This window comes from Metarhizium brunneum, chromosome 1 (genome assembly GCF_013426205.1).
Source record: "Metarhizium brunneum chromosome 1, complete sequence".
Lineage (NCBI taxonomy): Eukaryota > Fungi > Ascomycota > Sordariomycetes > Hypocreales > Clavicipitaceae > Metarhizium > Metarhizium brunneum.
Window position 1 is genome coordinate 2,413,755 of NC_089422.1, and position 20,356 is coordinate 2,434,110.

At 49.5% G+C, this 20,356-nt stretch overlaps 8 protein-coding genes across 8 annotated transcripts; 3 read left to right on the forward strand and 5 right to left on the reverse strand.

The window, feature by feature from the left end:
* Positions 1-729: 729 nt before the first annotated feature.
* RDL2 (Thiosulfate sulfurtransferase RDL2) lies at positions 730-1,417 on the forward strand (the record flags this gene model as incomplete). Its single annotated transcript, XM_014694279.1, has 2 exons — positions 730-1,018; positions 1,101-1,417. The coding sequence occupies 2 exons, from the start codon at positions 730-732 to the stop codon at positions 1,415-1,417; spliced, it is 606 nt and encodes a 201-aa protein (XP_014549765.1).
* Positions 1,418-1,699: 282 nt separating this feature from the next.
* yip5 lies at positions 1,700-2,804 on the reverse strand (the record flags this gene model as incomplete). The annotated part of the gene is made up of 3 exons (XM_014694278.1): positions 1,700-2,118; positions 2,227-2,623; positions 2,760-2,804. The coding sequence occupies 3 exons, from the start codon at positions 2,802-2,804 to the stop codon at positions 1,700-1,702; spliced, it is 861 nt and encodes a 286-aa protein (XP_014549764.1).
* An 809-nt stretch (positions 2,805-3,613) lies between these two features.
* crp-79 (Ubiquitin-60S ribosomal protein) lies at positions 3,614-4,509 on the reverse strand (the record flags this gene model as incomplete). The annotated part of the gene is made up of 5 exons (XM_014694277.1): positions 3,614-3,700; positions 3,783-3,893; positions 4,027-4,207; positions 4,284-4,290; positions 4,356-4,509. 5 exons carry the CDS (start codon positions 4,507-4,509, stop codon positions 3,614-3,616), a joined length of 540 nt encoding a protein of 179 aa, XP_014549763.1.
* A 214-nt stretch (positions 4,510-4,723) lies between these two features.
* rrn7 (RNA polymerase I-specific transcription initiation factor) lies at positions 4,724-6,587 on the reverse strand (the record flags this gene model as incomplete). The annotated part of the gene is made up of 6 exons (XM_014694276.1): positions 4,724-4,824; positions 4,888-5,112; positions 5,174-5,548; positions 5,604-5,817; positions 5,874-6,395; positions 6,468-6,587. The coding sequence occupies 6 exons, from the start codon at positions 6,585-6,587 to the stop codon at positions 4,724-4,726; spliced, it is 1,557 nt and encodes a 518-aa protein (XP_014549762.1).
* Positions 6,588-7,417: 830 nt separating this feature from the next.
* On the reverse strand, positions 7,418-8,484 carry ANB1 (Eukaryotic translation initiation factor; the record flags this gene model as incomplete). The annotated part of the gene is made up of 4 exons (XM_014694275.1): positions 7,418-7,488; positions 7,591-7,744; positions 7,840-8,106; positions 8,473-8,484. 4 exons carry the CDS (start codon positions 8,482-8,484, stop codon positions 7,418-7,420), a joined length of 504 nt encoding a protein of 167 aa, XP_014549761.1.
* Positions 8,485-9,366: 882 nt separating this feature from the next.
* On the forward strand, positions 9,367-11,503 carry vps52 (Vacuolar protein sorting-associated protein; the record flags this gene model as incomplete). Its single annotated transcript, XM_014694274.1, has 3 exons — positions 9,367-9,841; positions 9,894-10,294; positions 10,355-11,503. The coding sequence occupies 3 exons, from the start codon at positions 9,367-9,369 to the stop codon at positions 11,501-11,503; spliced, it is 2,025 nt and encodes a 674-aa protein (XP_014549760.1).
* A 422-nt stretch (positions 11,504-11,925) lies between these two features.
* On the reverse strand, positions 11,926-13,386 carry TBC1D20 (TBC1 domain family member; the record flags this gene model as incomplete). Its single annotated transcript, XM_066129630.1, has 3 exons — positions 11,926-12,791; positions 12,904-13,065; positions 13,149-13,386. The coding sequence occupies 3 exons, from the start codon at positions 13,384-13,386 to the stop codon at positions 11,926-11,928; spliced, it is 1,266 nt and encodes a 421-aa protein (XP_065985648.1).
* Positions 13,387-15,143: 1,757 nt separating this feature from the next.
* On the forward strand, positions 15,144-19,599 carry G6M90_00g007520 (uncharacterized protein; the record flags this gene model as incomplete). The annotated part of the gene is made up of 4 exons (XM_014694272.1): positions 15,144-15,371; positions 15,639-16,769; positions 16,865-17,696; positions 17,768-19,599. The coding sequence occupies 4 exons, from the start codon at positions 15,144-15,146 to the stop codon at positions 19,597-19,599; spliced, it is 4,023 nt and encodes a 1,340-aa protein (XP_014549758.1).
* Between the last annotated feature and the right edge of the window lie 757 nt (positions 19,600-20,356).

Here is a 20,356-nt window from a genome sequence, read left to right on the forward strand (position 1 = left end):
CGATTCGAATTGCGAAGCACAATATTGAATCGCACTTGAGTAATGAACCATTGGCATGCATATAGACAAGTTGGTTCCATGGGTCACAAGCGATCTCGCGGATGAATGGGCCAGGACGCGGGAGTTTTGGGGATATCTAATTGTAATAAGTTCATTACGCATTTGTACATAGTTATGCCAGCTCACACTGGTGTTTATTGGATGGCTTGACACTTGATCGGGCCATGGAAGGATAGGGCGGTCTTGATGTAGACTAGCGAATTGTTTATCGAGGTGAACTCAAGTCTGAAGGGGTTTATCACCGTAGTTGAAGTCTGAGGCAGAAACTAGGAGTTCTGGAAGAGGATACACCAGCTCAAATGCTGTGCATATTGGTACCACCATGCACCACCGCGAATCTTGGGGCACCGACATGGTTGTCTGGTCCATGTCCCCGTTGTGCATGTGCACGCCGTCAAGGTCTCCACCAGCTTCTACGTTCCGTATCTGAAGAGTACGTACGTCAGAAGACCACTAGTCCGACCTTGTACGTCCGATTCTCAGAAAGCAACCTACAATTTGCCATCAAGAAGCCCACATCCGAGGGTTCATACCTACTCAAACTTCACAAGGTATGTCGGCCAAATAGGCTAGAGCGAAACAAGATTCATTCCAACCGCCTATTGATCTGCTAGATCTACGGAGAAGGACACCCACCCAATCCCGGCTTGTACCGAGAAGAGCATCAGCATGGCCACCACCCGCCGGCTCATCACGACAGCAGCGCCCGTGCTTCTGCGAAACACGGCTTGGCCGGCTCCCGCTGCGGCATGCAGGGCCATCTGCAGCTCTGCATCGTCTCATTGCGCACGGAATATCCCCGGACACCGGCAGGCCGTCTCTGCCCGATTCGCCGCCGGGAGACGGTGGTTCTCTGCCGGCCGTGAGGATGCTGTGCCCGGAAGCAGGATTTGGTCGTTCGACGAGGTTAAGCAACTGGTCGATGGGAAGCGAGCGTCTGATAATATCGTCATTGTTGGTATGTACAGACCAAATCGTAATGCCTGTCTCGTGTGATGAGGGTGGCCTTTTGCTAACAATAAGGGATCAATGATGCACAGACGTTCGTGAACCGGCCGAACTGCAAACTACCGGCAAGATTCCCGGTGCTATAAATATACCCGTCACATCGGCCGTGCAAAGCTTCCATATCTCCGACGCTGACTTTGAGGATGTACATGGGTTTGGGAGACCCTCGCGCGACAAGACGCTTTTGTTCTATTGCAAGGCCGGCGTGAGGGCCAAGTCGGCGGCGGGGCTGGCGAAGCACGCTGGGTGGGAGAATGTAGGTGAATATTCAGGGAGCTGGCTGGACTGGGAGGCGCAGAAGGGTCCTGTTGAGAGGGTGAAGAGTGGCAAGGGGCTCGGACCAAATTGATTACACAATAGGATATTTTCGTCATGTTAGTAGGCTGTTGAGGCATCTTGGACAAAGGCATGATGGCATGGTATTTAATCCATGGGTGTGTGATTGATTTAGGTAGATAGCGCTTCATATGATGTACAATACTGGCATACTCATCACATCCAGTGTGCGACTTTGACTAGGCACGGCCAACTCTGCTTCTTTTCTTTCCCGTGTCTGTGGAATAAATTCATAATTCCCTTCTGCTCAGCCTCCTCCCCCTTCTCTCCTCTTCTTATAGCTGATAAAGCCTGCCTAGAGTAGAAAGGCTGGCTTGTCATCCGCAGGCACATCATCACCAACAGGCTTCTTTGCGACGGGGCTGTTATGCGCAAAGAAGAGGATCTTTATAGTGAGAGACAAACCGGCATGTAGGATAACAACAATAATCAGAAGAACCTTGCTGACTTGGCGGTCTGTAGCGCTAAGCACGGGATATAAGTTGCGCAGGAGGAAGACAACAGAGAGTCCAAAGCCAACGGCGACAAAGGTCCAATTGAGAATTTCGATGGGCGACCAACTGATAATTGCGACTGGGATCCAAATGAGGTTGGAGTAGCCGTACAGGGCCCAGCATTCGAGGAGGTTGGCAGACTCGCTGCCGAAGTATCGGAGGGCGAGGAAGAGCGCTACGGGAATGAACAGGGTATATCCATAGACCAGGCCGGCGGCGCCTAATAGTAATACTTGTGGTTAGTCTGGGAACTCATTGTGACGCTCAGTAGCTGGCAACCACAGCGTTAAGTGTCAGGGAGAAGAGAGCGCCTAGGCAGGACACATACCGCTCAAGAGTCTGAAGTCATAGGCAAACTGCGCGGTCCCTCTCGTGGACAACCAGTCGCTGATCGTCCCACCCAAGAACAGAATCAACACGACAGTCGTTGCAATCCAGAAAGGGCCGTACAAGTCAGGGTTGCCCTCAAGGACATCGAGAAAGTTTGCTCGAGGATAGAGTGCCGCCCAGCAGCGTGACAGCACGGCCGATGTGTCGACGTCGAAGAACTGCGAGTAGAATGATATAGTCCATAGGAAGCGCTTTGACGACGACGACGCTGATGGGGCCGTGACCGGAGGGGGAAGGCCAGATGGAGGGCCCTTACGGGCACTGTGCGATGTATCGGTGAAGTTGGAGTTGTGGAATTCGAGATCCTCTTGGAGATCAGTGTGACCGAGGTCGCCCTACGTTGATATGTGAGCTGATTTGGAGACCGATTGCTTTGCTACGTATCAAGAGAGGCAGGGGGATCATCAGTTGATCACCTTCACAAAAAGCCTGTGCCTGCCTCAATCGAGGGTTTGAAGAACTATCGCATACCTCGTCGTCCACGTCCACCACGGCGTCGTATCCTGATCCAGACATGATGACAGTATCCTGGATCCCAAGGGAAGATTGGGGGTATAGCTGTCGTTGACTTCTTGGTTATCGACCAGGGTATTAATCAGTCACGCAAGACCAAGATATAGATGGGGAGACTTCGGAAGCGACTGGCTAAAGCAAGATGTTGCAAGCTAGACGCTGTCGCGAAAAGGCTGTCGGTTGCAAATCGGGCGCACGCCGCTGCGGACACATGTGTCTGTCTGTCGTCAGCGAACCAGGGAGTGTGGGAAAGCTCCACGAAGTAAGACCTGCTCCAGTCGTCCAGGAAGACCGGGTTTTACCCGTTGTAACCCCTTGCCTGGGTCTGGCACCTGCACTGGCACTGGCACCGACCTACGGAGGGGGCTAGTAATGCCCCACATCAATCTTGCGGCAAGGATGAGAGCGCCGGATTTCATAGTTGGTGCCGCTTGGAATGGCATTGAGAGAGCCATCTACACGAGGTCTGCAGGTTTACACCATTGTTCCATGACTGATTTTCACAGGGCTGAATCCCTCGTTTGCCCAGCCCCGCGTACAATGCCATACTTGGGAAACCCAGTCACTCATGCAAAAGCCATGCTTCCATTCCCACTACAGCCCATCCTTTTTACTGGTCTCTCAGGGCGCCTGGACGAGGCCATGTCATTGATGCAAAAACTTTCATTCATGGGCACCATCTAGATTGGATTGCCTGAGCTGCAGATGCTAAAAATAGAAACAAAGCCAGGCTCGTCAACCGTGAAGCGCCTTTGTCCTTGCCATCTCCAGAATGCCAAAAACCAATACGCCACATCCATGGGTGAAACCGTTTACTTGAGCTTCTTCTTGGGTCGGAGCTGGTTGGTGTGACCACACTTTCGCTTGCGGCAGTTGGTGGCGCGGGGAGGGAGGCGAGCCTATGTACATTGTCAGTCATAGAACCGCGGAAGAAGCCATCGCCGCATATTTGCGAGCGATTAAAGACGGGATGCAACATACGTAGCACTTGCGGCAAATCATCTTGTCACAGTTGAACTTGGAGGCCAGAGCCTTCAGCGAGGGCTCAATGATACCACCACGGAGACGGAGGACCAAGTGCAGGGTGGACTCCTGTCAAGTCGGAACAAAGCAGCCAGTCAGTCAATCTTGCTTGAGATATAAAACAACCCCTCAAAAAGATTCAAGTAGAAACTTCCGTAATTCTTCTGTTCTCTCGATATTGCATTGCGCATGTGGGACGAACCTTCTGGATGTTGTAGTCGGACAAAGTTCGGCCATCCTCGAGCTGTTTGCCAGCAAAGATCAATCGCTGCTGGTCCGGGGGAATACCCTCCTTATCCTGGATCTTGGACTTGACATTGTCGATCGTATCGGAGGACTCGACCTCAAGGGTAATGGTCTTGCCCGTCAGGGTCTTCACGAAACTGCGTTGCTTCGTCAGTACGAGTCGGTCATGGTTGAAGAAATCCAAACTTGGCGTCACCGAAAATTCGAGCTTACATCTGCACTATTGAAATATGTCAGTACTTTTCAATATGCACACATAGCCTAACCGCAGAAGTTCAAACTTACTCTTGACTGATTTTGTGACGCTGGCGATGGTGAAGATTCGTACAGCCGAGCGAGTCTGCGCGAAGTTGGTGGGGCCAAAGAGCCGATGCAAAAAAAACCCTAGGTCATATGCAAGGTCACGTGAAAGTTTGAGTGGGGACAGCTCTTCTGACATTGACAGAGAGAGGGCATTTTCCAGCACTTGTGGGCCTGGAACGAGGCGGGCATCCTTGCCAGTTGGTTGTCAACAGGCTAACTCTCACTGCTTTTCCTACGAATATCCTGCGGGTATCATTGGTATAAATTTCATGCAACTACGCTCAAGAAGGTTGTTTTTGTGGCCACTGATACAAAAGCTGTCTACCGGATGCTTAAAGCTATCATTCCGTTCATATTTCCTTCCGGTGCTTCTTCTGCCAGGAGACGATCCGTTGCTCCAGCATGTAAATCGCTCGTGTCATGGTGCTAGTCGACAATCCGGCGGCATTTCCTAAGTAGGATTATGTTAGCGCAGTGTTAGAGGACAGTGACAAAAATCTGGGTATACACCAACCTGCTTCTTTATAAAATGCATAAGAAATATCTGATATGTCTTCAACTGTACGGAATGCCTCGTATGTAACCTCTCTCCGTCTACCGTCCATGTTATTCGGTTTAACAGCCTGTGCTAAAATACGACGAGCTCTCCCTTCAATCTTCTCTTCTGGTGTGCTAAACTGCGGCGGTGAAGATACGGCCACCGTTTCGGCTGGGAAGAATTGGACAATTTCATTATAACCTTAACTCATTCATTAGCGCTCCTGTTACAAGTATGGGGTGTATCTGCCGCGTCGACTCACTTCCATGGCCTATGGACTCAGATAAATGCGCCACGTACGCATCGAATTTCTCATCACTCAATTTCGTGACCTGATTTGGTGTGATGTGCTCAAAGTCAACCTGTTCCTGTGTTTCTTTCCCCGATTTTGGGCCATCGCTCGAGAAACCGGTCTTCCAGCTTGCCCAGTTGAATTGAGGTAGACAGCAGCCTGCAGGGTCTAGGAGGGAGGTCTGGCTAGGATCAAGCGGAAAACACATTTTCGTTGCCACGACTAGGAGTGAAATTAACTGGACCTCTGGGTTATCGAGGAAGTAAAGTTTCGCTTTTGATACCGGAAAGTAAAACATGAGGTCCAGAACTGATGCAAGTCGTATTGCTACCGCAATTGCTTCAACTACATTTTGGGTCAACCAGTGCTGAGCCTTACCCATTAAGAAGTGTACACAAACCTGGTAAACAAAGATGTTTTGCGTACTGTACGGCCATGGGGAGATAATTTAGCTCCGGAAACGTCATGTCGTAGTTTAATCGGTACGAGAGAACTGTATCTATGACTGTTCGGTACAAGTCTTCTCCATTCAAACCAGAGCGAGAACACAGCTTCATCATATTGGCATAAGACGAAGGCATTCGTTCTTGAATCTCCCGCGGTAGCTCCTGAAACTAGAAAGCGTAAGGGCCTCGGGAAATATAATAGGTGTTAAATAGAGAAAACTTACTGCGCTCAAGTAGGGCATGCTGCCATTTGAGACCCAAGCATACAGGTCCGCTAGCCTTGTAGGTATTCTTAAGAGTAAGCAACCGAGATAGCATAGCACAATAGTCTCTGTCATTCGAGGCATAGGCCAGTCAGTGCCACGTTCAGGATCCCAATTTTGGGTCCTGGATCGTGAGTGCCAAGACACATTTGTTCCTTCCTCTGTCCGGGTCGACTGGGAGCTGAACATTTCAAGCTCGGTGTTTGCAAGATTTGTTTCTGTGGAATTAGAGGTATACCCCCTAATGCGCAAGTCCCATAAGTCTCTAACGACTGTTTCTAATTCCTCTCTATGACCTTTGCTTCGGATCAGAAACGAGACTTGTTTTCGTAAGAGTAGCTGAACTGCCTCTAGGAACAGTGATCGTCCTTCCTGGCCTGTGAGTTGACGCTTCTCTACCTCTCTTTTTTCCTTCTCCCGTCGAGCTACAGCTCCCATTTTGCCAGCATCTTCTTCATCACCGACGTCAAATTGAATAAACCCCTACCAAGAAAGCTGTCAGTCTCCCCATCCATTTTGGCTATCCGTTTTAAGAGCGCATCAGGAGTGCCCTACCTCTATTTGATGGCCCCTGGCGCAAAATCGCAGCCCATCCTGTAGATACCATTTTTGGCTTCCACATTCAGGGCATCTCTCTCCTCGAGGCATTCTGCGAAGCTCTCGTCGGTCCTCCATATTGACTGACGGGTGACCGAGTGCTCTATATCACTCCAATGACAAAACCAACCCCGTTGCATGAACGTTACATGGGGGGTGAAAATAAAACCCGTACCGGGCTTGAGGACAAGTAGGGTATTTCATGGAGAACGGGAGTGGACAAGAGCTGTGTTGTACGTGCCGCGCAGTTGGCTAATTTGAAGGTGGTTCAGTGGCAAGGTTAGGCCAGGCAAGGTTGGCGTGTGCCTCATCACACACGAGGCATTCTCTCTGCCAATTCACCCACCATTTAAAGTGGGCGCCCACTTTCACACACAACTTGACACTGTTTTATGGCCTTCTATCATCCCTGTTAAATTGCAATAAAGCTCGACAAAGGTGCGGTAACTTTACTCCAACAGTCCAATTCATTGTGGGCCGAAGGGAGAAACAAATCAAATCCGTTTTACAATTCTTCACTGTCTTTGGATGATAAGGAAGAACTTCAATGTACGGTCGTTATATCTCATCTTTCTTTTTTTCCTTTTTCATTTGGGAATGACTTGCCCAGCTGCAACTTCATGCAGTGGTACTAATGGCCAAGAGTCGTTGCGAAACAAAGGAAACATGATTCAGAGCTGTCGCCTCAACTATGGGTGAGTTGACCAGAGCTGCAGCCAGCTAATACAATCCCGTTCATATAGCATCTCTATACTCGTCGACCTCGATTCATCGTCCCATCTACATCTGCACTGCATAGAATCATAACTAATCCCAGTTTGCCTAGATACCATGCGGACGACATTGTCTCAACAAGGGCTGTACAACATTGGCACTGTGCGTGGACTTTTCGTCGATTCAATTGCTGCTTAGGTGCCCTTGGGAGCCTCCTTAGCGTCAATGCAAGCCTCCTCACCCATGGCAGTAAGGATGATAACGTCTACCAAAAGCTGTTAACAAAAAAATTCATACGCCAAGACACACCTGCTTCTAGCAAGAATACTGTTTATAGTTCTTCTTTGGATTGGAGAGAGCAGCTTACTGGTATCCTTCTGTTTGTTGGTTTCGGTTTCGGGGGTGGGGAAGAGCGCATCGAGCTTCTTGACAAGGTCCAAATCATCAGGCTTCTTGACATCGTTCTTCAGATTGCCACTGTCATCCATGAGGGAGAGGTAACCGTCGTCGGAGATGTCGACCTAGCAAGTAGCTTAGTACATTGGCAGGGTTTTGCTGACTTGGGATGAATGGCCACAAGATGTCGGGACGGTAGTAGAAAGGAATTGCTACTCACCAGCTGGTACTCTTTTCGGTTGACGACAGGCACATCCATGTTGTGGGTGGATGGAGACAAATCTTCGTATTTCTTGCCCGTGAAGATATCGGTGGCAACCAAGTGGACCTTGGCGTGACCGTGCTTGCCAGTCTTGGAGGTAGACATTTCTACAATCTTGCAAGGGCGTCCCTTGATAACGACGAAACCGCCCTTGCGTAGAGCAGAGCACTGGCGGGGGTAGGTCGTGGACGCACCGGCGTCGGCGGACTCGAATTCAAGATCGTGCTGCATCACGGAATTTGATCAGTAAAGAACACCAGATGCACCATGCCAGACAAAAGGCGACAAAATTAGCGGCATGATATTGCCAGGAATATCAATTTGAGCACTCCCAGAGATCCTGGTGAGGTTGGTGATGGCAATCGCAACAATATTTTCGGTTTGTGAGTTTCGACGGGTCGTGGGGCATGCGCACAAAGCACCCAGTTCGCAGCGCGAGTCCTCGGCGTCATCCGCAAGGGGGGCACACACTGAGTGCAGCGATGAGGGGGACTGATGCGGGGTGAATTTTTCCCGCCGCCCAGAAGGTCCGCGCAAAAAAAACAACAGCAGCAAAATCAACAATTCCCGTCAGAAATAGTAGCAGCTTACCTCGTCAGCCATGGTGATGAATGCGCAAGAAAGCGGACTTGTGAGAGGCGGGAGGAAAGGGAAGAGGAAGCGATGCCTTTCTAAATTTTTTTCCGGCACTGAAAAGCAGTGATGGTGCTGGACAGTGGGCGGAGGGAAAAAAAAAGAAGAGTCAAGTGTAAAAGTGGGAGGAGAGGGAAGTCAATGTAGAGACGGAGGGGAAAATGGCGTTCCGTCTCAGGTTTTTTCCCTTCTTCGCAGGTGTGATTGGGCCCTGGGGCGGGTCGAGACCAGTTTTTGCATTTGACACTTCTAATAGCTACCTAGGTACGTTAGTAGTTAGCTTCTACTCTGTAGTCATCCAGGTGCCAGCAGAAGCGGACCCCGTTCAGAGTGCCAGCACTGAGACCATATGATCGGGGTCCAGATAAAGCAAGTACCTAATGAGGTGGCTCGTTAGTCGGAGAATCTCTCTTTTATATTTTACATTGCATAAGTTTACCGTTGTATATCCTTACGCCACCCGAAAACCGATTTCATCTAAAGTGTCCTAGAATTTCTCACAACAAACGGGGTCCGTGAGTAGTTGTAGCCCTACCTTAGTACGTTCCAAGGTTGATATACAGAGTGCTCATGTGGTTACTTAAGTAATATCGAACTTACTCGGCGGTGTTCCGCCCCTGTGGCTCAGCCTGGTTCACTCTAGTGGCTTGCATTGCAAATGGGACCAATGAGCGCCTCACAACCTACTGCCGTGACTCCAATCTGTCTCTTGGGCCATCTGTGGAAACGTCGTTGACACAATTGCTGGGAACATCGCGACAAGAAGTGACGACTGATTGCCTAAATACCATGGCCGCCGCCGTATAGAATTTACACAGCGAAATTGGGAGGACTGGCCCTCTAACCTTCAACATGTGGCTTGATAGACTGGCTGGCGGTCCATCAGGCGCGTCAGGTCAGTCAACGCCCCAAGCTGGCAACAGGTCATACTCGCCTCTCCCACGCAGAACGTCGAGCAACCTTAGCCCGTATTTGACGTCTCAGCGGGCTGGTCATTCTCCGCGCAGCTCTTCATTGTCCCTAGCGTCCAATGATTCGTCTACATCGCTGCTCCCTGCGTCGCGACGACTGAATGGTTCTTCATTGCGACATTCATCAACCATCCCGAACCTACCAGACCCGGTAGAGACCCTCGAGAGGCTTCTTCAGCAGCCTGGTCATGTTGAAAACGATGCAGAGACGCAGAAGGCGAGGACAAGCTCCATTGTAGAAGCAGATCTCGACCTCGATTTTGATTTTGGCGGACTTGGATTGAAGGAGCTCGCGTCGTCACACCCTCCTGAGCATGCTATGACAGCATCGCGGCAGCCGCAAACTGTTGAAGAGTGTATGTGACTAGCTTCCTCCTGATTTCAATATTACTAACATTGGACAACAAGACCATCAACAGTGTGCCAAGTTTGAAGATCTCCATAGGTCCATCACAGCTTGTGACGACGTTCTCAACTCCGTTGAAATCAACCTGGCTGATTTCCGGAATGATCTGGCCGCCGTATCCGCCGATATTGAGTCTTTACAAGAGCGATCGGCTGCATTGAATCGGCGGTTGGAGAACCGCAAGGAGGTTGAGAAGGCGCTAGGTCCGCTAGTAGAAGAGCTCAGCCTGTCACCCGAGGTAATATCAAAAATATCAACCGGTCACATCGACGAATCTTGGGCCAAGATGCTCTCAGAGTTGGACCGGAGAACAGCGGCGCATAAGATGAAGACATCCTCTGCATTGCAACACAGCAAGGCGTCTGAGGAACTAGGCCCCCTGTTAGAAAAGCTCACATCAAAGGTATGCTTGACTGCTTGATGGTCATTGTGATAAATGACAGTTTATTGACAATTCATCCAGGCAATTGAGCGCATCAGGGACTTTCTTGTGGCGCAAATAAAGGCACTTCGATCACCACACATCAACGCACAAATTATCCAGCAACAAAACTTTATCCGCTTCAGGGACCTATTTACGTTTCTTCATAAGCATCATGCAACCCTCGCCGACGAAATTTCACTCGCCTACATGAACACAATGCGATGGTATTACCACAATCAATTCAGTAGATACGAGCGAGCCCTAGCGAAGATCAAGATTCATATTCTTGACAAGACAGACACTCTGGGCCATGAAGATACTACGAGAATGACGGCCGTTCTTTCGAGTGCTCGAGCAACGGGGCCTCCGCACGATGTCTTCAATCTTGGACGGCGCATAGACCTTCTTACAACAACCAATCAGGCGGCGATGTCCTCGTATCTGGCCGAAGAGGACCAGGCCACGCATTATCTGGAAGTACAGTTTCGAAACTATAATTTAGCGTTAATCGACAACGCCACAGCAGAGTACACGTTTCTAGCCACGTTTTTTTCACCAGCGTTGTCTTATTCCCAAATTTCGAAAACTTTCAATTACATATTCGAATCTACCTTTGAGCTTGGCCAGACCTTGTCAAAGACCCTGGTGGCTGAGACGTTTGACGCCTTAGGTATTTTGCTTTGTATTCGTCTAAACCAACGCTTTGCGTTTGAGCTTCAGCGACGCAAAGTACCTGTTGTGGACGGATACATCAACGGCACGAACATGCTTCTTTGGCCACGATTGCAGGTCATCATGGATCGACATTGCGAATCTGTTCGTCAATTAACAAACAGTTTACCCAGCAAACCGACCCGATCAGCGGCGGATGTGGCGAAAATGACAACAGCGCCTCATGTTGTCACTCAGCGTTTTGGTCAACTCTTGCACGGATTCCTAGAACTTAGTGCTGATGCTGGAGATGACGAGCCAGTCGTTGCTAGCTTGCGGCGATTACGCTCCGAAATCGAGGCCTTTTTGGCTAAGCAGAGCCTATCATATGGCGCTGATAGGCGTAAGAGCGATCGGTTTCTTTATAACAACTATTCCCTTATAATGACTATTATTGGGGATACATCGGGGAAGTTGGCCACGGAACAGCAGGGGCATTTTGCGAAGCTCAAACTGGCCTTTGAAGTTGACGCATAGCGCTGTGTTGCGGTAGAATCACGACATGCGAAGGAAATATCGTAATATACATGTATTGCAGTCAAAGTAAGCAGGCAGAATTTCCATAACCACTGGGCTGGTGGCATGTTCACAATACAGTCGTTGGTTCAGAAATATGCCAAAGGATAGGGAGGCAGGAACAGGCACAGCGTCATCAGATGAAGACCGTATTAGGTTAATTCCTAAGCCTCTACTTAGGGAGTGGCTGTAAGGGTCATCTTAAACCAGCAAGCATCCTCCGGTCTACAGGAGCAGGCAAATAGTACAAATATGTAATATATCTTCAGGTAAACTGAAAGCAATACACAACCAGAAGATATTTGTATCAGGATTAAAAAAACGCCTGTCAACCCTCTTCAGTTTCCCTGGCTTCTCTTTGCATAAGACAATGCGAGTCCGATTTAAGCTTTACTCAATGTGCGAAAAAGAGACATGACATAGTGAATTGCAGATGGATTTCTCCGCAGATAAAAAGCAACGGCGGCGACAGCTGTGGTCATACCAATGGCTCTGATGGGCCGGCGGTATCTCCAGATTGCCATCGAAATCCTATCCCGTTTCTCCGCCCATCGGACTTCCTTGGCCTGTTCTTCGAAGAACGCACGACCATCCTCAAGGGTTTGATTTGCACATGTCTCGATGTGTCGAGCAGTCTTCAGAGTGCTCGATTTCGATATTCGCCGCCATGAAGGTAAGGACTCGGGTGGAAACTGATCGAACAGGCTGGCGGCGTTTGTTATCAGGGAATCTAAGTCCATGTTGGGCGGTACTTTTGCGAGCATCACCTGCAACATGTCTGGCTCTTCAACATCCAAGATCTCGCTCCTTCGGCCCATGACAATTTGGGCAAACACATAGATGGGGAAGACAGCCTCTCTAGCCAAGAAAACGTCGAATAGCCGTGCAATATCTCCATAAGCCTCAATGTTGTGAGCATACATGGTCAATGTGCCCGCTAGTGCGTAGAATGGTTCTATCGTGGCAATATGTTTGCGCAGTTCGCTATCAGCTTTGGCCAGCAAGTCGGGAAGCAAGCGCAATTGTGCTGTCGTCGGTCCCAAGTTAGGAAGCATAAAGTCTCGGATGCGGAGGACCGAAAGCCTCGCGACTACGCGTGCCCGCCACCCAGGCTGTAATACTAACAGAAATACTTGGCAGATGTCATGAAATCCCTGGAAGTAGCAGAGATACGGGTGGCGGCGTAGTACTTCAACGATTAGGACCAAAAGCTCGGACTTGCACTTGTCAAGTTGTGCCTCTGACTTGTCTGCAGAGAAATGTACGGAGTTAGATGATCAACGGGACCACGGCAAGGGATTGTAGTGGTGAACTAGGGTCGCATTTTGTCATTAAAAGGGATGGGGATAGCAGGAACATACCATTTGGGTAGTATATAAAGGACCTGTTGACATCGAGTTGTACTTGATCTTCATCGCGATGGGGTTCTAGTTGTTCCCAGTCGGCCGCAGCCTCTTGAGCATCGAAGCTTGCATCAACGTCATCATTCATAAGATCCGGTGAGAGTCCAAGTAAGAGAGGCCCTGATATCAAAAATGAGGTAATGACATCTGGTTAGCATTTTATACATGGCTTCCACGGCGAGGCAAACGACGCCGAAACCTACAGGCTAATCTTCGTAGCTCATCGGTGAGGAGCCCGCCTGTGGACTCTGCAAGCGACCTGAGTTTCGCAATGTCCTTCCACTTGCATGCATCACGGACTGCCTCGGCCTTCTCTTCCAATGATTCTTGTGTAGTTCTTTGCTGAGAGTCACGACGGATGGCTGGCCTGCCGCATCGGCCATCAGGGCGAGCCGGTCCCTCGGTGGGTTCTGGATCCGAATGCATGCTCCCGATGGTCATTGTTGCCGTATCCAAGACTCAGGAGTCAGGATGCATGGGCAAGTCGTCGCGTTCTCCCAGCGATGCACATTTGCAGTCAGGTATCAGTCGACGTCGAAGGATCCGATCAATGTTGTTGGTGAATCGGTGGCTGCAGGCGAAGTGCTCTCCCAACGACATCTGGAGCAAACAAGTGGCCTTAACCAGTGTGAGCTGTGACCTGGGCTGGTTGACTGCTACAATAAATTCATGTGTGGTTACTGGTGTTTCAACCTGCCCAAGAAACTTGACTAGTTTACATCTCAGTGCTAGGTTGCTTTGCCCACAGTGCTCAAGTGCCTGGGTCCTTGGCTACATGCGGGAACATGGACCTGGAACATTGAATTTACGGGTCTGGTCCAGCTGCGGCTCCGTTCTCCCAGGCGTCACATGAGACGGCTGCCAGTGTCGAATATCAAGTGTCCGATTCAGAACTGCTAACGATGGATCACAAATGTATATATATGTACCTCAATACGTTAGGTACCTACCTACCTAGGTACTTAGAGGTAGGTAGGTAAGTGAGTAGGCAGGTAAGTACTTACCTACTTTAAGTGAGTAAGCAATCGGTGTTGAGTCTTGAAGTGCTCCACAAGCCAAGACAGATTCTTTGTGGCCTGTAAATATGTCTGGTGGAAATTTTATATTGACTGGAAGCTGAGTAGTCAGGAACCATATATATGTAGGTCGCACACACTGCAGTCCCCGGCGGCAGTGGTGGTGCGGCGTGATCTCCGGGACGTTGGAGCACTTTTGAGGACTGAGGTCATGTAGATCAGTCAACTCTGGTCCATGCCTGAAGGAAGACCCCCATCTGCTGCACCAGGCTGTACGTAGTACTTGACTGTACATAGGCACCACAAAGTTGACCGGTCCAGACATTTGAACATGGCTGCTGTCAAACGCATGCATGTCGACCAGTTAGCGCGGCGGCACCAGACTTCACCGACCACGACCAACCATCAATACCAACCACACCAACTTAGCCAGGCCACAGGTTACCAGGCACGGAAGAAAGAACCGGACATCTGGAGCCCAACAAGCCCAGAAAAGGAGAGAACATTCAAAGCACATGGTCCCCTTGACCATATCTACTCGTCACTACTCAAGACATCGTCGGGTCCCGGGCACTTGCACTTGCACTTGACAGGAGTCGCATTCGGATGGGATCTTGCACTGGACGCCTCTTGCTCCCCCAGTGCTGCATCTTCTCCCGCTCCGCGCGTGCCACCTCTTCCTCTACTCTCTACTCCTCCTCTCTTGGGCTACGGCTTTCGGGAGTCCATCTCGTGATTTGCCCCTCTTGAAATTGGAATACTTGGCCATTCTAGGCAAAATCTGGTTGCTCTGGGCCCGTTGGCTGCATTGCTCGCACGTTCAGTCTCTGCTTGAGTCTCTTACTTACCCTTAGGTGGATACCGTTCATGATCGTCCTCGCGCCTCAAAACCTGACCGAGGTCTTTGTTTCCGTCACGAAAACGACCCGTCTCGTTCGAATAAAGCACGCGCTGTAGCGCAATTTAGCTGCGTGTACGGGCCGATAAGAATTATCATGCTTAGGCATTAAGATGCTTCCTTGGCCCAGCAACGCTTTCCACGTTTCACCACACTTCTCCATGTTCCTTCATCCGACAAACGGCACTCTTTCAGGTTCTGCGTAAGCCGAGAAAAACTGCTTCTCCTCGGATTCATACGGTATTTCAACGTCCATCTCTGGCGATTGTCATGATAGGAACGACATGGCATTTCAAACCAGCATTCTTCGGGACGGCGAATGGGTGACCGAGACTGTCAACCTCCAGGCTGCTCTGAAAGCATCTACGACTCCAAAATCCGCTGCACGGGCTCACCCGGAGCCACCAAGCTGTGGAATCTTGTCCAGGACCATAGTAGAAAGCCCTGTAGTTCACCGGATTCTTCCTGTTCGTTTGAGATCCGAGACTCACAACGACATAGCTTTTGTCGGAGTAAGTCATGTCAAACCCTCGCTTCCGCACTTTTTTGCATTCCGTGTGCGACTGCCTCTACGTACGGCAAGGCTGTGTTAGCATACGCATTTTCAGATTGGTGGCCGAACTAGGGTCCGGCCTTAGCAAAGAGGTTTTAAGTACTTGGGGATGTTTGTACTACGCTCTGCGGCTCTTTCCTCCTTCTTGGACGATTTCGTCCATGGCCCGTCTGCAATCCGCAGTTGAATGGTGTGCTTGTATCTACATCTCTAACATTTTCAGTAGGACCACTTTGTGCAAATAAGCGAGCTTAGGCGAGATGGACAAGTTCACGAGGTTGTACGAAAAAGTGATTTTGGCTCCAGGATCCGAGGGGCTGCTGTGATAGGAGACTCCCTCCAGCATGGATTAGATGACGATGACCCTGCCGACATGGTTAAAAGCGAGGACCAAGACATTCTCATGCGAGACTCCCTCGACACTGGCCTTGACTCCCGCCACCTATTGCCACCGCAACTACTAGTCCTGATACTAGAATCTGGTGATACCATGTTTACGTTTCTGCGGGAAAGGCAAGACTCAACTTTGGAATTTGTGTTTAATAAGCGAGAAAGTCCCAAGAATCTCTCGTATCTTGGATATCACATATCCGTTGATCCATCATCACGGTACATGGCCGCAGCTTCGCCCGACGGAGTCCTCGTCATATACGAATTTGAATCAATGGCCGGACTTAACCAACAATATCGCCAACAGGGGTTTTTCGACCCTGTCAAATCAATTCGGATTCGTGCTATACAGGGTGTAATTCATAAATTGGAGTTTCTGTACCCCCGTCCAGAAGATGACTATCATATCATTCTTCTACTGATTGTAACAAGAAGGGAAAGACGCTCCGCGGAACCGGTTTCCCGAATGGTCACCTACGAATGGGAGGTAGGGGACAATCTCAAAGAAATCTTTGCCGAAGAGAAAGCTGGCAACAGGCTACCTAAGGAGCATCGAATGCCATCTCTTCTCATACCCCTTCGATTCAACACGGCCTTCTTCGCGGTTTCCCAGCCAGACATTGGTATCGTGAAGAACTGCCTTTCTGGCTCTCCGGTGTTCGAGGTCCTCGATACTGATACACCTGGGCGAACGCCTCTCCATCACGGCGCGGACAAACCACTTTGGACGGCCTGGTCTAGGCCATTCCGAAGAAAGAAATATTTCGAAAAGACTGACATTATTTATCTAGCTCGCGAGGATGGAGCCATCATTCACGTTGAGATCGATGCTCCGGAGTTGGTCCCTTCTGTTACCAATGTGGGCTGTCTCAACACCAACATCAACACGGCTTTCACTATTGCGTACGATGTTTTCTCCGACGTTCTTATAATTGGTGGTGATTCTGGCCCAGGCGGCATTTGGAAGGTACGAATGGAGCAGAGAGGATACCGCTTCTCTGCGCCTCCCCCCTTCTCAAAGATTATTTGTGCGCTAATAATTTCGATGTATTTGATATACAGCTTGCGCCTCGGACCGACCTTGAACAAGTCAGTGTCTTACCCAACTGGTCACCGGTTGTCGACCTGGTTACCTCCAGCGGGCGTCCACTCAAGGCTTCGAGCGCCTTGGAACCCCGAAATACGAATTTAAGAAGCGCTGAAATGAACAACCTACCCTCAAAACCGGAAAGCCTGTTCAGTGCGTCTGGTCGCGGCATTCGGGGTAATTTAACCCAGTGGAGATGGGGCATCCAAGGCAGGATAGGTCTCGATATCGAGACCGGTGAACCTATCAGGTGTTCCTGGGGGTTCTCAATGAGCGGCCCGGAAGGTAACGGATTGTTTGGCTTGCTTGCCTTGCCTGATTCCTCCATATTGCTTCATTTCTCTAGTGACTTCAGTCAGGTAGATGCAGTACCACCCGACAGTACCGCATTTGACTTGACGTCTCGGACGTTGCATGCTTGCCAAGCCCAGTCTGGGCTCATACTTCAAATTACTGAGTCTTCCGTCGCCCTATTATCAGGCTCTCGAACATCACTTCACCCTCTGCAAAGCATACTCGGGATAGTTGGTGCTTGTGCAGAGAATGCTTTTTGCGCTGACGACATTCTTGTTCTCTCCACGCACAACGATGGGAATTCTCAGTTGCACATTTTGCAAATTGAAGAGATGAGCATCCGAGCCGTCAAATCTTGGGATATTGCCGGCGAGGTGACATGCGTGTCCCTCTTCAAAACAGCAGGCAATTATTTTGTGATTAGCGGCTCCGTTATTGACAGCACCTCATGGGTCTTCGCCTATGCCCTGGATGGCACCATCATAGTTGCTGAAGCTGTTGACAAAAAGCGAGGTAGGCAAAACAGAAAATCTCGACCCTCAAAACTGATGGCCAAGGCGGCTAATTCAATCTTTGTACATTAGTCGGCCCTTGCGGCTTTGAAGCCCCAAGTGAAGCACAGCCGTTTGAGGCCCTGACTAGCATTTGTGTCGTACGGGAAAGCTCGAACTCTGCTGAGCTTGTTGCTGGTACACGGTGTGGACACTTATTGAATTTAAGAATCTCGGATCAAACTTCCGAACGCGTTACCTGGAACAGTGAAGCTATGGGCGTGGCCCCCGTCGATGTGTTTCCAACACACGGCCTCTTCGACGGCGATTTTGCAGCCATGGCTTGCTGCGACAACAATATCACCATGATGTCGAACTTTTCAATGTCGAGCCTCAAGTTTCAAAAAAAGCATTTCATTTGGCTGACAGACTCGAACGATGCCTCGATGCCGTCACCACCCATTCATTCCGTGTTTGGCCTTGGTCTTAGCTTATCTGGCTACAGTGGTCACATGTCACTGATGCTCCTTGCAGGCTCTAGGCTTCTTATTGCAGAAATATGGCCACACTACTCTCTGGTCCCCAGGAGCCTGCCCTTAAACGGTTCCCCTACACGTGTCATATTCTCGCAAGCGTGGAACTGTTTAGTGGTTGCATTACTGAAGGACGGTAAATCTACCTTGGCATTCATTGACCCTGACAGTGGTATGCATCTTGCATCTGCTTGTGACAAGGATAGAAACGCTTTGGAGTTCATTTCGGGCCTTGGCCACCCAGGAGACAGAATTTATGGTCTTAACGAATGGTTGTATGTGAAAGACGGCAAGACTTTTGCTTTTCTCTTGGTGACGACGAAAGAAGGCAGGCTGCTTATCGTATCAGTAAACAAATCGGAATCTCGCACCGGTGATGGTGGCGGAAAACGATTGCAATATTGGACTCGTTACAAGAAAGTGATGGCCAAGCCTATATACTCTATTGTTGGCGACAACGACGGAATCATATTTTGCGTCGATAAGACTATTCACTGGGATGTCCTGGATCTGACAGAGAAGAAACTGCGGCCCATGAAGCAGTATGACGTTGATTCTCCTGTAATATCTCTTCGAGTGTTCAACGGCAAAATTTTTGCGCTGACTACTATGCATTCCCTTGAAGTAATTGACCATAGGGCGGGAGAAGACAATCCGATGTCTCTGATACATACGGATGCTATATCGAGGACAACTACTCATATGACGGATATTGGAACAGACGGGCGGGAATCCGACGTTGTTGGCAGGTGGCCAATTACCATGCTCTCTGATCATAGAGGAGGGCTTGTGGGCGTATGGATTCCATGGGGCCAAAGAGACAAGGAATTTCAGACAATTTTTGAAGCAATACTGCCCAATTCTGTCCGACGATTTACCCACGCTAGGAGCCGCCCGCTGTGGTTAGGGTCGGAGACACGGAATCGATATGGCGTCGTGGCCAGCAGCAAAGAAGGATCTGAGGTATTTGGGGTTTCTCTCGACGGCTCACTACAACATTTCACATTGGTAAACTTAGAACTATGGCGAATTCTGAGCCTAGTCCAAATTTTGGCACAACGGAATAGGTTGTTTAATGCCATGGGTGGACCTCCCTCAGATTCGGACAGCGCGGGGTCAGAGGACGACGTTGATATTGAACCGCGCTTACATCCAAAGCTAATGCACATTGACGGTGACATGTTGTATCGCTGTCTGGAAAACCGACTTCTCGAGAAGCTTGTTGGGACAGCTGACGGGCTGGATCTATTTTGTGAGTATCTCGATGGTCTAGATGGTGGCCGCTGGACAGACAGGTTCAGGGACGGCATCGGGAACTCGGAGGAAAGAGAAGCTGCGTACTTCAATTTGGGATACGATATTCTCAGTTATATTTTAGCCCCGGCTTTATAGGACGCTATTTTTTTTTTTTTCCTTTTTTAAAAACAAGTGTGGCAGCGGCCTATATCTGTTTCTCGTTCTTGTCTTTATACTACGCATTGTAGAAGTTGGGTTTGGAGGGCGATTGCGATTGAATCAAAGAATGGCGTTCTATCAACAGGGTGGCACGCAGGTTTGCGCCCTGCGTTCGCTCGAAAGACGAGACAATGAAACAACGGCATAATTTTGTCATGTGTCTAATGGCAAAAATGGACCTCAGTCACTAAATACCTAGGGGCTCTTGGGAACGAATCTAGATGGAGGAATTCTCACATGTCGTCCCCCGAGGGCAAATTCTCGTCGACTTTCGATACTCGATCATGACGAGTAGAGGTTGACAAGTGTGGGAAGATCAATCGACGGCTTCTGCCCCGCCAAAAAAAAAAACATTCCAAGAACACAATCTCAGTACTGGTACCTAAAATACCTACTAGGTACAGGTTTGCAGCTTGCGTGCCCTGCCGGGTGCGGCTTCTAACAGTAAAGTCTGGTTAGTAATACCGCCTACTAAAGTACTTAAGTAGGCGACATAATTCGAGTGCAACTGCCTGGGTTGTCGCCTCGGAGTCTGCCAGGCATCCATGATGTCAATTGATGTGTGGAATAGTAAGGTACAATTTACTCCCGGTACGCACCATAGGTAGGAGGTACCTACCTATTCTGGTGACAGTCTCCTGGCTCAGAAGTTATGATAATAAGACAGCTCATAAGAGTATTATTGAATATATCA